The 13,997-nt window shown below is 56.7% G+C and overlaps 4 protein-coding genes across 4 annotated transcripts; 2 read left to right on the top strand and 2 right to left on the bottom strand.

Annotated features, from left to right (window-relative positions):
• Nucleotides 1-386: 386 nt before the first annotated feature.
• P884DRAFT_287778 (uncharacterized protein) lies at nucleotides 387-3,959 on the bottom strand (the record flags this gene model as incomplete). The annotated part of the gene is made up of 3 exons (XM_069443897.1): nucleotides 3,817-3,959; nucleotides 3,629-3,725; nucleotides 387-3,550 (listed from the first exon to the last, which is right to left on the bottom strand). The coding sequence occupies exons 1-3, from the start codon at nucleotides 3,856-3,858 to the stop codon at nucleotides 387-389; spliced, it is 3,303 nt and encodes a 1,100-aa protein (XP_069294051.1). The 5' UTR covers nucleotides 3,859-3,959.
• Nucleotides 3,960-5,039: 1,080 nt separating this feature from the next.
• P884DRAFT_210726 (PGAP1-like protein-domain-containing protein) lies at nucleotides 5,040-8,543 on the top strand (the record flags this gene model as incomplete). The annotated part of the gene is made up of 2 exons (XM_069439018.1): nucleotides 5,040-5,642; nucleotides 5,703-8,543. The coding sequence occupies 2 exons, from the start codon at nucleotides 5,040-5,042 to the stop codon at nucleotides 8,541-8,543; spliced, it is 3,444 nt and encodes a 1,147-aa protein (XP_069294050.1).
• A 948-nt stretch (nucleotides 8,544-9,491) lies between these two features.
• On the bottom strand, nucleotides 9,492-11,495 carry P884DRAFT_231613 (chromosome segregation protein Csm1/Pcs1-domain-containing protein). The gene is made up of 3 exons (XM_069439829.1): nucleotides 10,553-11,495; nucleotides 10,059-10,487; nucleotides 9,492-9,942 (listed from the first exon to the last, which is right to left on the bottom strand). Exons 1-3 carry the CDS (start codon nucleotides 11,397-11,399, stop codon nucleotides 9,734-9,736), a joined length of 1,485 nt encoding a protein of 494 aa, XP_069294049.1. The 5' UTR covers nucleotides 11,400-11,495; the 3' UTR covers nucleotides 9,492-9,733.
• Nucleotides 11,496-11,750: 255 nt separating this feature from the next.
• On the top strand, nucleotides 11,751-13,577 carry P884DRAFT_231610 (P-loop containing nucleoside triphosphate hydrolase protein). Its single transcript, XM_069439828.1, has 3 exons — nucleotides 11,751-11,990; nucleotides 12,060-12,709; nucleotides 12,760-13,577. Exons 1-3 carry the CDS (start codon nucleotides 11,934-11,936, stop codon nucleotides 13,295-13,297), a joined length of 1,245 nt encoding a protein of 414 aa, XP_069294048.1. The 5' UTR covers nucleotides 11,751-11,933; the 3' UTR covers nucleotides 13,298-13,577.
• The last annotated feature ends 420 nt before the right edge of the window (nucleotides 13,578-13,997 follow it).

The raw sequence follows: 13,997 nt of genomic DNA, 5'->3' as shown, positions 1-13,997 counted from the left end.
GGGATCTCATTTTGTCTGGTGGATGGCGGGAGTCTTGGAAGGGACGCATGTTGGTCGGTTCAATATTTTTTTCTCCGTCTTCCCGTACTCGGAGTTCTAGGGATTTGGTTTTCTATATATTTTTTTCTTCCCCTGGGCTGAGAAACTGGGAACGATGATGGGATGAATGTACGGTTATCCCACGTCAGCCCCTGGGTTATGTCCGTTAGATCTGGAGAATCTGAAATGTAGTAGGCGTTGTCCAAAAAAAAAAAAAAAAAAAGGCTTTGTCATGTTCAGCCACTCCCCTGAGATTGCATGGTTACCCAAGTACATCTTCCTAAGGGAGAACCGAGCAAGGCAACATATGCATGCTAGCAGATCCCGGGGGGCGGGGTGCCCTACTACTACTGATCCTGCTCCTCTCTCTTCTCCCTCACCCACCCGGCCCAGTCCGTTCGCTCCTCTTCTTCGACCCACCCCCTCCCGTCCCATGCTCCGAGCCCACAGAGATGCCTCATGGTCGGCCGCCCGTGCGGGCAGTTCCACGGCTTCTCCATCTCCCCCATGTGCCGCACCACCGTCTCCATCTGCCGCCGTGACAGCGCCTTGCCGATCATGATACTGCTCCGGCACGCCCGCATGGCAAACATCTTGCGCACCTTGCTCGGCCGCGGCACCGTGCTCGCGCTCGACGTCGGGTTGTCCGCCAACAGGAAGAGGAGTTCCTCCAAGTCCGCCAGCGAGAAGGTGGTCTCCCGGCTGAGCGGCAGGCTCAGCAGCTGCACCCGCGACCCGACAGGCTTGGCGCCCGACGTGTCGACCTGCGCCAGGAACCCGTTGCGCTCGAGGTCGGGGAGGTGCTCGAGGACAATCTCTTCTTCGAGCGCCGTCAGGTCCAGGGTCTTAGGCTGGACCAGGCGCTGGGACTGCACCGTCGTGGTTGCCTGGAGCCGCTCAAAGTTGTACTTCTCGTCCGAGGCGTGCTGGTCAATGATGAAAAGCTCGTCGTCTGCGCCTTCGGACCGATCCTCCTCCAAAGATGCGGCTTCGCGCACAGCAAGGATGAAGCCGAGGTTGAACTGCCCGACGATGCGCATCCTCCCAAAATCGGATTTGCATATCTTTAGGGACAGCTTTTCCTCGGCATCCTCCGCCTCTAGACCGTCGGGGCTTTCGGCTGGGGAGGCCCTCGGCCGAGGCGCGGGCAAGTGGCGTGTGAGCGCTGCGATCCTCTTTTGGATAGCATCCGGGCTCGTTTTCACCTTCTGCACCAGGTTGAGGGTCATGTCCTTTCGTTTCGACCGCCCCTTGACAAACAGCTGAGACCGCATCTCGCCCTCTCCTGTGCTCTCCGAAGCGGCCGCGGCCGCTTCCATCAACTGCTGGCGTTTCCCATCCAGAACTTTCTGTTCCTCTCCACCTGAATGACCATGGTCGTCCGCCGACTCATCGTCGCGGCGAGCTACTAAATCCTCGACAGACTCCATGGGAACATCGGCGTTGCTGCGAAAACCCGTGTCCTCGGCTTGTCCAGGGCATGGGAGATCGACCTCTTCATCCTCCACGTGCGCAACCTCTGATTGGGGCACAAAGAGGGAATCTCCTTCCTCTTCTTCGCCGTCTCCATCCTCCTCTCTCTCGACATCCCCTCCAGATTCTTGCATGTCCTCCTCTGAATCTTGAGCCACGACTTCAACTCCTTCCACGGGTCCATCGCCGGGCCGAGCCGGAGCAGAAAACAACTGCGACAAGCGTCCACCAAAAGTGGGCAAAGCGGCGCCCCGCGTTCCCGTTTTCCCAGTCGCCGTTACCTTGGGGAGTTTGGGCGCTTCGGCCACCTTGGTCCGTTTTGTGGGGTTTCCAATCAGGCTCGTCACCGTGTGGTCTCCGATCGTGATGGTGGCCACCTCTTGGCTAGAACGCTTAAACGGCCGGGCTGTACTCACAGCGACTGCTCTCGGTGCAGGTGATTGAGACGGAGGGGCGATGGCGGCCACTGGCCGCTCGGGTTCCCCGTTTGGCCCTCGAGATTGTGTCTCCTCCCCCGGACTCATCACGTCAGTCGACGTCGGAGAACGGCGAGCGGCGCGTTGAGACTGGACCTGGTGCCTGCGAGATTCATCTATCTCGGCCGCTTCGGGCGTTCGTTCTTCGGCCGCAGGGCCCCTCGGGGAATGATCAACCGATAAAATGGTAGATTCGGGATCCCTGTGGTTGTTTGAAACAGCATCTGCTTGTCCTTGAGCTCTGGTGACCTGGTCAACAGGCTCCCGATCATCATCGGCACCTTTTGCAAGCCAGCGAGACAATAGAGTCACAGTTTTCTTCGAACCCGCCGACTCCGGGGACGCTTGCTTCCCAGCCCGCGACTCGTCGTCCGCTTCTGGCTGGGTTGTACTTTGGGCATCGTCCTGAGCGTCATTGAGCTCTTCTTCATCTTCTCCCCTTTCCGTTAGTTGACCAGAGTGTATCGGGGAAGTCGGCTCGGCCGATCGTTGCGGTTCCACAGCAGCGTCCCTCTTGGCGACCTGAGCCGAGGCGGGCGTCCATGACCGGCCGCTCGCTGTTTTGAAAGATGTTTGCTTCAATCCCTGTGAATGGGACACGGGAATAGTGACGTCTTGTGTCTCGAATAGCTCGATCAGGGACTCCCGGAGGTTGTCAAGCATCTGGCCTTGATCATGCAGCAGGATGGTCCTCTTGTCCGGGCTGACGTTCACATCGTAAAGATGGGTGTCCAATTGAATATCTGCAAAAATGAAGGGCGACTGGGATGCGTTGTATAATCGGTAGACCTCGTTGAACACCTTGGCAAACTGAGGCAATCCGCAAGGTCGCCCGTTAACATAAAACATCTGCCTGTCCGGTGTCTGGCGGCCCTCACCATGGTTCGGCCGTGACACATGCCCTAACACACGAACCTCGGTGGTACCGCCGTCGCCGCCTCGCGTCTTGCCCTTGATGAGAGGCCCGGCAGTTGGGATCAGTTCAAGCTTGAGGTCCATCGGTATCAACGCATTCATGGTCTTTACACCGAATACGTTGATAATGTTCTCGCGTGTAGTGGAATTTCCCTTGGTCGAGAACAAGATCATGCGCTTGCCCTTGGTGGGCTGTTGCGAAACGGTGAACTTGACGCCGGTCTGCACGCAGGCATATTGGTTGAGGAGGCTGACCACCTTGCCCCATTCCCTCTTGATATTACGTTCCAGTTCGCGGCGACGGACAGGCAAGCTGCGGAAGAGGTCCTCGACAATCACAGTGGTGCCTCTCTGGCCGGAGACGACGCTGGTGCTCTTGAGCTTGCCGGAGGTTTCAAACTCTAGCCTGGTCGCACGCGGCACGTCTTGCTGCGTGCATGTCACCACTGCGAACCGGGACAGGGCACAGAGCGAGGACAACGCCTCCCCTCTGAAGCCGAACGTCTGCAACTCGGACAGGTCATCGTAGCTTGAGAGCTTGGACGTGTAGTGCTTCAGGGCGACGGACTCATAGTTGTGCGGCGCAATCCCGGAGCCATTGTCCTGAACTTCGATCGAGTCCAGCCCCTGATTTTTGAAGCGGACCTCTGCAACAAGCTGCTGTCAACGGAGCCGCGCCAGATGTGGCACGAGTGCGTGCGCGCATTCTTCACTTGGTCACCTACCGATGGCGGTCGCTCCAGCATCGATACTGTTTTCAACTAGCTCTTTTGCCACAGAGCAGAGGTCGACAATAACTTGGCCGGATTGTATCTGATGGACCTGTCCGAGAAGTTAGTACAGCGAGACTGGGCGGCTCGCCGCGTCGAAATGTCGAAATGTCGAAATGTCGAAATGGGGAAAACAAACTCACTGTACTGGACTCGATGGCCTTGATTGTAGCACTTGATGCCATTCTCTGGCGTTCCGCAGCGGCCCCGCAAGGGCTAGTCGACTGCCGCTATCCGTCGCTGACCATGGATGTCACCTCGGAAATTGCTCTATCGTTGAATGAATAGCCGTCGTGGTGGTGGTAGGAGCTCCGGCGTTGGCGTCAGCGTGGTCGATGCGACAATATGCACTGTGCGCGTACGGGCGCGTCTCGCAGCAAGTTGCATGCGAAGACTACTGTGTAGAGTACGATTACTGCGGACGAATCAGAGCAGGCTAGTTACTCCTGTAGCCGCCAAACGCCAAGTCCCCTTTGGCTGCAGAGAGCTAGAGGTCACACCAACAACTAGTAATAGCTTACCTCCTATATATATATAACATACGTATAGATCACTATGTATTTTAAGATACATAAATTCTAACTATACTATCTAATTAATATTATTAGCAATATATATAGAGATCTTTAAAAAGCATAGTTCTAAGGCTTTCTAAATATCTTAAATATTTCTTATCATTTCTTAGTATCTTTCTAATGAAATAGTAAGTATTCTTTACCTATTAATATCTCTATATATATTATCAATACTATTAATTATATATATGAATAAAGTTTATATATCTTGAAGTATATAGCTATTTATTTGCATGCTACGCTTTTATAAGGGGTAGGATAATATTAGGTGTTGAATTTATATGTTAACCTCCCCTGATTTCTGGCTCGAGCCGCATTTGAAGGGGGTGTACGGATTACAGGCCCAAAAAACTGCAAAGGTGGATTTGGCGAAGTAACTAGTGCGCTAACGTTATCATGTAACTATGCACGGATTACTACACTAGTGTAACTAGCCTAGGGTCGACTTTTTGTGTGGACTTCCTGCATCCGCCAATCTGCCGCCGTGCAATCATCGCGAGCTCCTCCCGTCCTTGTTTCCCATCAGCCTCTCTCGTTTTCTTTCCTTTTTCGCCTCTGCGCCTGGGAAGGCTCGGGGACAGCTCAGCCTCGGGTTTCAGCGACGGAACATCGCTGGATGCTCAGACCCGCCCAACCGGCAGCGGAAGTACAGTCAAACCGGCCCATGAGCACCGCTTCACCGTCGCATCCTCGGCCTTGTTCCTTCGCTTGCTTGGCCTGCCCGGCACCGTATTCACGAGCGCACCGTGCTATCTCCCGGGCAGGAATCCTCCCCCTCGACTCCTGCTGGGATGAGGAGGCACTCGTCGGGATCGTCAGAAGACGATGACGCCCCCCCTGTCGACAATCCGCATGCCAATTCCCCTCGTTTCAGCACCAACGACCTGAGACCGGCCGCGCGTCCCGCAAGCAAACTCGACCGTCGCCGCAGCGCCGACCGCCGACCCTCCTTCTCGATAAGCCGACGATCCAGTAGCATCAATTGGCGGCTGCCCGAGCCGCGCGTTGGGAATGGGACGATAGGGAAACGGTCGCCGCCTGATCGCGCATTGCCCTCTTCTTCCCTGGGCTTGATCATGACGGCGAATGGCCGATTGCAGCCAAAGGAGGCGGAGAAGACGCCAGAAACCGAGGCCGTTGGGCGGCGCCCGCCATGGAGGAGCCCTTGGGCCATCAACCTCCTCGCGCTTGTCACGTCGCTTGTCGGCATCGGGTTCCTGATCGCAGTCCTCCATTCTTCCGTGACCCGACAGGTCGACCCGAAGGGCTGCCGTATGTCTTATATGCGCCCGTCCTATGCCAAGCTCAACGACTTTGATACGGAACACACGCGTCTGGCAAGCAAATACTCGTTGTACCTGTACCGCGAACAGGGCATCGAGCGAGACACAAAGGTTCGGAGCTGCCGGAGAATCCCAGGCGTCCCCCACCATTAACGGGCTAACGGTTCCCAGGTCCGAGGAGTTCCCGTCCTCTTCATCCCCGGCAATGCCGGGAGCTACAAGCAGGTCCGGCCCATCGCGGCAGAAGCCGCCAATTACTTCCACGATGTCGTGCAGCACGACGAGTCCGCAATCAAGGCCGGCGCCCGGAGCCTAGACTTCTTCACGGTAGACTTCAACGAGGATATCAGCGCTTTCCACGGTCAGACGCTCCTCGATCAGGCCGAGTATCTCAACGAGGCGATTCGATTCATTCTTTCTCTCTACCTCGACCCGCGGATCTCCGAGCGTGACCCTGACCTTCCCGACCCGACATCGGTCATAGTGCTGGGACATTCCATGGGAGGCATCGTCGCGCGTACAATGCTGACCATGCCCAATTATCAGTCGAATTCGATCAACACCATCATCACCATGTCGGCTCCGCATGTCCGCCCGCCGGTGTCTTTCGACAGACAGAGCGTTCAGACGTACAAGGTCATCAACGACTACTGGAGACGCGCCCACTCACAACAATGGGCCAACGACAACCCGCTCTGGCACGTCACCCTGGTTTCCATCGCCGGGGGCGGGCTGGACACCGTTGTTCCCTCAGACTATGCGAGCGTCGAGTCCCTGGTTCCGGACACGCACGGGTTCACCGTATTTACCTCGACAGTCCCGAACGTGTGGACGAGCATGGACCATCAGGCGATCCTCTGGTGCGACCAGTTTCGGAAGGTTGTCGTGCAGGCGCTCTTCGACGTGATTGATGTTCATCGGGCCACTCAGACAAGGCCGAGGGCAGAGCGGATGAGGGTGTTCAAGAAGCGGTTCCTCACGGGCATGGAGGCGGTGGCGGAGAGAACGGCGCCGCACTCGGACCCCTCAACCTTGCTTACCGTCGACGATAACTCAGACTCCATCATCGCCGAGGGGGAGCGCCTGGTTCTACAAAGCCTGGGCTCTGCCGGCACCGTCCGCGCTCATCTTATGCCCATCCCCCCTTCCGGTTCTCCCGGCGCGAAGCGCTTCACCCTCTTGACCGATGCCAGGCTTGACAAGCCGGGAGAGCACGGGAGACTCGAGGTCCTGTTTTGCAGCGTTATTCCGTCGCAACCCAGCCAATCCTGGACCGGATTTCCAAGTCACATCGATCTGTCCAGAGGAGACACCGGGTCCACGCGGTTGGCTTGCAGAAATGCTGCGCCAGATGTCGTCCCCCTTCCTGCGTCGACTCGCTCGACACGCTTCCCATTCTACACCGACGGGGAGCGGGAAGTTACTGCCTTTTCTTATCTCGAGTACGGGGTGGACGACATTGCGGAGCATCAGTTTGTGGCGGTCGTGGAGAAAGCGACCAGTTTTACCCCCGGTTTCGTAATTGCAGAGTTCAGCGACTCTGCTCAGTCACATAGGACGCGCCACATCAGCCTCTGGGCTCTGTTCACTTCCGGCTTGAAGTTTCGGCTGCCCGCCGACAGGCCGATGGTCTCGGAGGTCAAAGTGCCCAAGCTGCGGTCGAGCCTGCTCGCTTACAACCTCCGAATCAGTCACCAGAACTGCGATGGGAAGAATGAGCTCTTTGCTCCCTTGATGCGGCAATACCTAGCGGAACCGTACGAGTCGAAATATTTTGTCAACGCTCGCGAAGCCGCGGTCAGCCTCCACGGCGTTGCCCCCTATGTTCCTCCGCCTCTTACGGGCAAGTCAGAGGAGGACGGACTGAGTTTCCAGTTCTGGACGGACCCGACCTGCAACTCGAGCATCCGTGTCGAGCTAACCGTCGATTTCCTGGGCAGCCTCGGAAAGCTCTACATGCGGTATCGAACAGTGTTTGCCGCGTTCCCCCTGTTCATCGTGGCCCTCGTCCTGAGGAAACAGTTTCGCGTCTACGACAACACGGGGGTGTTCATCACCTTCCTCGAAGGTCTCGATCTGTGCCTGAGACAGTCCATTCCGCTGATGCTGACGTCGCTCACCTTCCTGACGCTCTCCACTCGGAACACAACCTCGGCCAGCAATGTGAAGTTTTGGCACTGGAGGAACGGCACAGCCGCGATCATGGACTTGGACCAGAACGACCTTCTTATCGGGACCGATGAACCCCTGTTCCTCTTCCTGATTCCCCTGATCGCGGTTATCTGCGTCGGTGTCTGCGCCGTACTTCACTACATGGCGCTCATACTGACGCACTTGCTTAGTGCGGTTGCGAGCATTGTCACCTTCCGATCTGGATGGACCCGGAATGAGGACAAGAGCAAGGCCGTTTCCGCTTCCTTGTTCTCTCCGTCGCCGCGGCGGCGCATGGTCACGGCCGCAGTTCTACTGTTGCTGGTCACCACGGTCGTCCCATATCAGTTTGCCTACCTGGTGGCTTGTCTGGTCCAGCTGATGACGACGATCCGAGCCCAACGCCTTGCCCTTGAACTGCGATCGGCCTCGAGCTCGAATTTCTATAATTACGTCCATTCGGTCCTGATCCTCATGCTCTGGATTCTCCCGATCAATCTGCCGACGATCGTGGTCTGGGTGCACAACTTGGCGGTGCATTGGCTCACTCCGTTCACCTCGCATCACAATGTTCTATCGGTCATGCCCTTCATCATCCTGGTCGAGACGCTTACTACCGGCAAAATGATACCACGCATGGGCAACCGGCTTAAGCATGTTACCAGCATCCTGCTCTTTGGCATTGCTGTTTACGCGGCCGTGTATGGTGTCACGTACGCTTACACGCTGCATCATTTGGCAAACCTCCTCGCGTTCTGGTTATTAGTGGTCCACTCGACATCCGATTCCTGGTCCTTGACGGGGCTCAGCCAACTCTACTCGGGAAGTCTTGAGACCCGAAAGAGGGGTAAGGAACCATGAGACTCGCGCCCATTGGCAACGAGCCAAAGATGTTGGTTCCTGGGCCTTCGACAGGATATATGGCCCTTCATCATGATGTCGACTCCGAACTTAACCGCACCGTCGTATATATATATCCCGAGCCGAGACCTTTCCGTCCCGAGTTTCTTGGGTCCGAGCTCTCATTCACCATGGAGCCCGGCTTTCTTCCTCCTATTTCATTTTCAGCACGGGCGGCGTCTGGGAGGCTTATTTTTTTGTTCTTTCATTTTGGTTGCAGCGACTCCAATTGCATTTGCATCGGCCGGCTCACAGCGTGGTTTTTGAAGCATGCGTGAAGCGAGCCACTTTTTTTTTTTTTTTTTTTTTTTTTTTTGGGACCCTGGCGATCTCGGATCTCTACCGGTCCAGAAGGGGCTGACTTTCTTTTGGATAACCGAGCAATCCAGCCAACCGCGAGTTCGCCGAGGGACTTTCTTTTTCGGGGCTATTTAGGGCAGGACGGCATGGCCCCGGGGGGCCCGGGGGGGAGGAATATTATATTGGGGCCTACGACCTGGGTCGATGGAAGGATGGGTTGGGATGAGCTATGCCTGACCGCCGGTAATGTCTATGTTATTGTTCATGCCACTCGTTTTTGCTCGGATTTGGCTCGAAGGGGACCCGTCTCCATCATGGGATAGACGAGACAGGTGCAGCGAACGGCCACGGCCGTCATATACGCCAGGGTTCGGATGACGAGAAGGGATCAGTATTGTGATTGCCAGCGAGGCGTCGGGGCCTGGAGTGTACGATGCTTCATAAACCGCAGATAGACGGGCTGTACAGATGTGGTATGAACTCGGATTCCCAGAGAGGGGCGCACATCAAAGATGCGAACGGAGGTAATCCATATATGCCATTCCATGACCAGCTTCCCATCGCTTCATCAAGCCCCAGGTATTGATGCTGTCGCCGAATTAATAGATCGGAAGGATTGTAGCCCAGCATTATTCCAATGTATAGTTTCTATGCGGAAGTTCCCAACATGACCTCCATTGACTACCGTGCCAAAGATTTCAAGCGCGGGTTATACAAGACGCCAGTGACCCATGCAACCTCTACAATGTTAACGACTTAAACGAAGACCAATATCTTCCCCTTCGAACAACAACAGCCCGCTCCCTGGACCACGCCCGGCGCCAGGTAGATGGAGAAAAGACACTTTCAAGTCAACCCTCCGCCGCCTCGTTCAACGCTTTGAGGACCCTGGCATAGAATTTGCCCGCCTGTGTCTGTGGGAACGAGATCTCGTCGACGAGGTACCCCGGTAAAACGGCGATCAACGCCCTATCTCGATTAGGATCCAGCTGTGGCGTGTAGTGGCAGTGTGCCTCGCCTTGCCCGGATTGAACGTCGATTGCGAGCTTGAAGTGGAGAGCTAGATCACGATGGGGGGTCAGTGTCCATCCTCGGTTCATGACAGAGGGGATAAAGAAATCGGGGTTAAAGGCCGGGAGGGGGGCGAAAAAGGGGAAGGGGAAGTGGCCGACATACTCCCGTTTTTCCCGGTCTGGATACAGTCAAACACGTCCTCGCCGCCATCTCGCTTCACGCTGCGCACAATCAAGCCCGTCAGGTCGCTGTAGAGGTCCTCTTTCTTCTGTGCCGTCAGCGTGGCCTCGGTGGCGTTGGCAGCCGCGAGGCGCGAGGCGGCCGTTGAGCCCTTCATCGCGCTCCCGGGCACCTTGGCGGCTGCGGACGCAGCTGCTTCTGCGCTGCGCGCCGCGGACAGTTTGAGGTTGAGGGATTTGATCTCCGATTTGGAGTCGTTCAGGGAGGCGGTCAGCTCGGTGATTTTGGTTTGGAGGGAGTCGGCTTTTGATTCGCTCGCTTCGAGCTGCTTCTTGAGGCGTGCGCTCTCTTTGGAGGCTTCTTTCTGGGCGGCGAGCTCAGCTTTGAGGCCTGCGATGAGTTGGTCGGCGGCTTGGGGGAAGGTTAGCGAGGGGCCGTCGAGGTGAGCTGATAGACTCTCGAATATGTATATCTACCTTTTGATTTCTCCTCGGACTGTTTCCTGAGCCTATCAAAGTTGCGTTCTGCTTCTCGTACTGCAATCTCCTTCAAGTCATGGTATTTACGCTCGAGGGCTTCGTATTTCTGTGTCATCTCTCCGAGCCGCCGACGCAATGCGGGATCGCCCTTTTCCGGGGACAGGGAGTTTACAGGCTTCTTCAACGCGCTGCCGGGGGGAGGGGCGCCGCCACCACCCGGCCTTGGCCGTTCTGGGGTCCGCGAGCCGGGCGTCTCCGCCGAATCGTCGCGCCCAGCGTCGCTGTCGCTCTGCGGCGCGGTCGGTTGCTGTGTCTCGGGGATCTCTGATACTTCCTCTGCTGTCGTGTCTCGCTCGGCCGTCTTTGCTGTTGGCTTTCTTCCCCGCCGCGCCCCGGTGGGCTGTGGTTCGGCTTCAAAAGCCGCCTTCTTGGGGCGGCCACGGGCACCCTTCGGCTTCGCTGGTGGAGGCGACTCGGTTGTTTCGGGCGCGTCTGTCATGGTCGTGTCATCTTGGTCTCCATGTTCTGGCCCAGCGGTGGCCGCCGCGGCTTTGCGCCCTCGGCGACCTGGCCCCTTCCCAGTGGCTCCCTCTGCGGCTTCGTCGGCCGCAGCGGCAATCCGGTCACTACTGACTCGACTTCCTGAGGCCGTTTTCTTCGACGCGGGCTTGGTTACTCTGTTTGCAGCCTTGCGGCCGACACTCCCTTTCTTTGGTGGCATTACGCTTTTTTTCTCTGTTGTTACGGGACGATGGGCGACCTTGAGCGAACTCTCTCCCTTGGCGTCTTCCGAGTCGGAACCCACCAATTGCAGCAAATGTGACGGGCCTTTGGCCTTCGGCATCGATCAGCTACAGGCCCGTATGACGCTTTCAGAATGTGGAAAAGAGGTAGGTAACGACGCGTCCTCTGCTGAAAAACGACGCGTCGAATTGGGATGGGAGCCCTTGGCGCGTGATTGAATTGCTAGGGCGAGAGACAATTGAAGCGCGGTTGCCCTGGCGCTAAAATCCATAGTATGTAAACAGATTGTGACGTCCGCAGCAGGTGTCCGGTGTAAGTTACGCGTAATTACGATACAGCCGATCGTTCCCTTCATCAGCCCCGCTAACCTTATCGGTGGTGGCGCTTGCGACAGCACGCTAGCACATGCTGTGGGTTTCATTGCCAGCACATGCTCCCGTCCTCGGCGCCCTCGGCGCGACGCCAGCACTTCGCACATCGCCCGAGATCGCCTAGTGTACGGAATTTACATACATACCTTTAAACTACGAGAACTGCAACCTCGCAACGCCCCACGCTTAGGAGAGCGTCAGTTCAATTGTGACTCGGCATCTTCGCCTGTGCGGACCGTCGCGCCGCACCCTTCAAACACACCATGAGCGACCAAAAACGGCTGAGGGAACTGGTCTCGGGCCTCATCTTCGCTGCCGGCGTATGTCCATGCACCGCGTTACAAATTGATGCATGCACGTGTATTCTTGCAAGTTAACATGGGCTTCAGACCATATCCGCCTATTTTCTGATTCGGGAAGTCGTCACGCCATATCTCGCCAAGCTCGTCGACCCCGACCGAGAGAAACACGAACAAGCCAGGTTGAAAGCACAGGCGAACCTCCAGAGGATACGACGGAAGAGGCTCGAGGCAGAGAGCAACGAGGACGCCGGCGACGATGAGTCTCGAGGGGCGAACAGGTTGGATAACCTGGTTCTCAACGAATATGAGAACCAGGTAGCGCTCGAGGTCGTGGCTCCCGAAGACATCCCGGTCGGCTTTGACGCAATCGGCGGCCTCGAAGACATCATTGAAGAGCTTAAGGAGTCCATCATCTATCCTCTGACCATGCCGCACCTGTATCGACATGGCGGTGCGCTGCTGGCGGCGCCCTCGGGTGTCTTGCTCTACGGGCCGCCAGGGTGTGGCAAGACCATGCTGGCCAAGGCGGTAGCCCACGAGAGCGGCGCCTCGTTCATCAACCTCCACATCTCGACCCTCACCGAGAAGTGGTATGGCGACTCCAACAAGCTCGTCCGCGCTGTATTCTCTCTTGCGAAGAAGCTCCAGCCAGCAATCATCTTCATCGACGAGATAGACGCAGTATTAGGGACAAGGCGGAGCGGGGAGCACGAGGCTAGCGGCATGGTCAAGGCGGAGTAAGTCGACCGGCAAACGGGGAGGCAAAACCGCACGTTAACAAGCATAGGTTCATGACCCTCTGGGATGGGCTCACATCGACGAATGCCGCCGGAGTTCCTAACAGGATCGTGGTGTTGGGTGCCACGAACAGAATCAACGATATCGACGAAGCGATCCTCAGGAGGATGCCCAAGAAATTCCCCGTGCCGCTTCCCGGACTGGAGCAACGGCGGCGCATCTTGCAGTTGGTGCTCGGCGACACAAAGCGCGATCCCGAGCACTTTGACCTCGACTACATCGCCCGCGTCACCGCCGGTATGTCTGGCAGCGATATCAAAGAGGCATGCCGAGATGCGGCCATGGTTCCCATGAGAGAATACATCCGCCAACAGCGAGCCTCCGGGGCTAACATGTCCCGCGTGAACCCCGACCACGTCCGGGGAATCAGAACGGATGATTTCTTTGGCCGCCGAGGCGGGCGAGTTATCGCAGCAGAAACGCACTCCCGCCAAACAAGCACCGCCAACACGCAGTCCAAGGCTTCAAGTGATGAATACGAGGATGTCGAAGAGGATGAAGACGACAAGGTCACGACATCGGCATAGGTGGCTTGTTCAACCCTTGTACATCAATTTACACCGACAGCCCGGCCACTTTGGTTTCCTGTATGGTCCAGTTGTTTAAGACTTATGTATGATGCAGCAAAGATACCGGCAGGCAGGACGGCGAAACATCGTTATAAAGTAATACCCAGGATAAATGGAACCATCCTGTTACTCTCACCATTTCCTCAAGTCGTCATTTAGCCGAGTCATCGGGGCGGCTCGACTTCGGACCGCGGAGAGGGCACACGGTCCAAATACACACTCCCTGATTATCTGCTGCACACACGCACATCCAAAACATGGCGTGTCTTGTAGAAAATCCCCCAAGATGCAAGTCCGATCCAATTATCGGCTGGTGGCTCGTATAGGGGCGTCTCCCGGTCGAGGTTGCAAGAGAAGCTGGCTTCCCAAACTGTTTCTTATTTTCTTCCAATTCCCACCACGCGCTCGGGGGACCTCGATGGCCTGGAATCACGGGGAAATAAGCATGCTCCCCCAGCAAGCACGTCATCCCGTGAGCCCCACAGCGGGGGCGACTCCATCAGATATCGGATACCTTGGGCGCAGTGTCCCCGACACCCGCGCCATAGGTACCGCGTAACTATCATTCTGCCCTGCCGCTCCGAGTGTCGGACGGAAAAAGCGGTCGAGAGCACCGGCCTATCACTGCAGGGTCTCTTCGGAAGGCACCTTTCGCTGA

This window comes from Thermothelomyces heterothallicus (assembly GCF_042370625.1).
Source record: "Thermothelomyces heterothallicus CBS 202.75 unplaced genomic scaffold P884_scaffold_33, whole genome shotgun sequence".
In the NCBI taxonomy this organism is placed as follows: Eukaryota; Fungi; Ascomycota; class Sordariomycetes; order Sordariales; family Chaetomiaceae; genus Thermothelomyces; species Thermothelomyces heterothallicus.
Note: the sequence above shows the minus strand (reverse complement) of the source record. Positions and strands in the feature narration are given on the sequence as shown.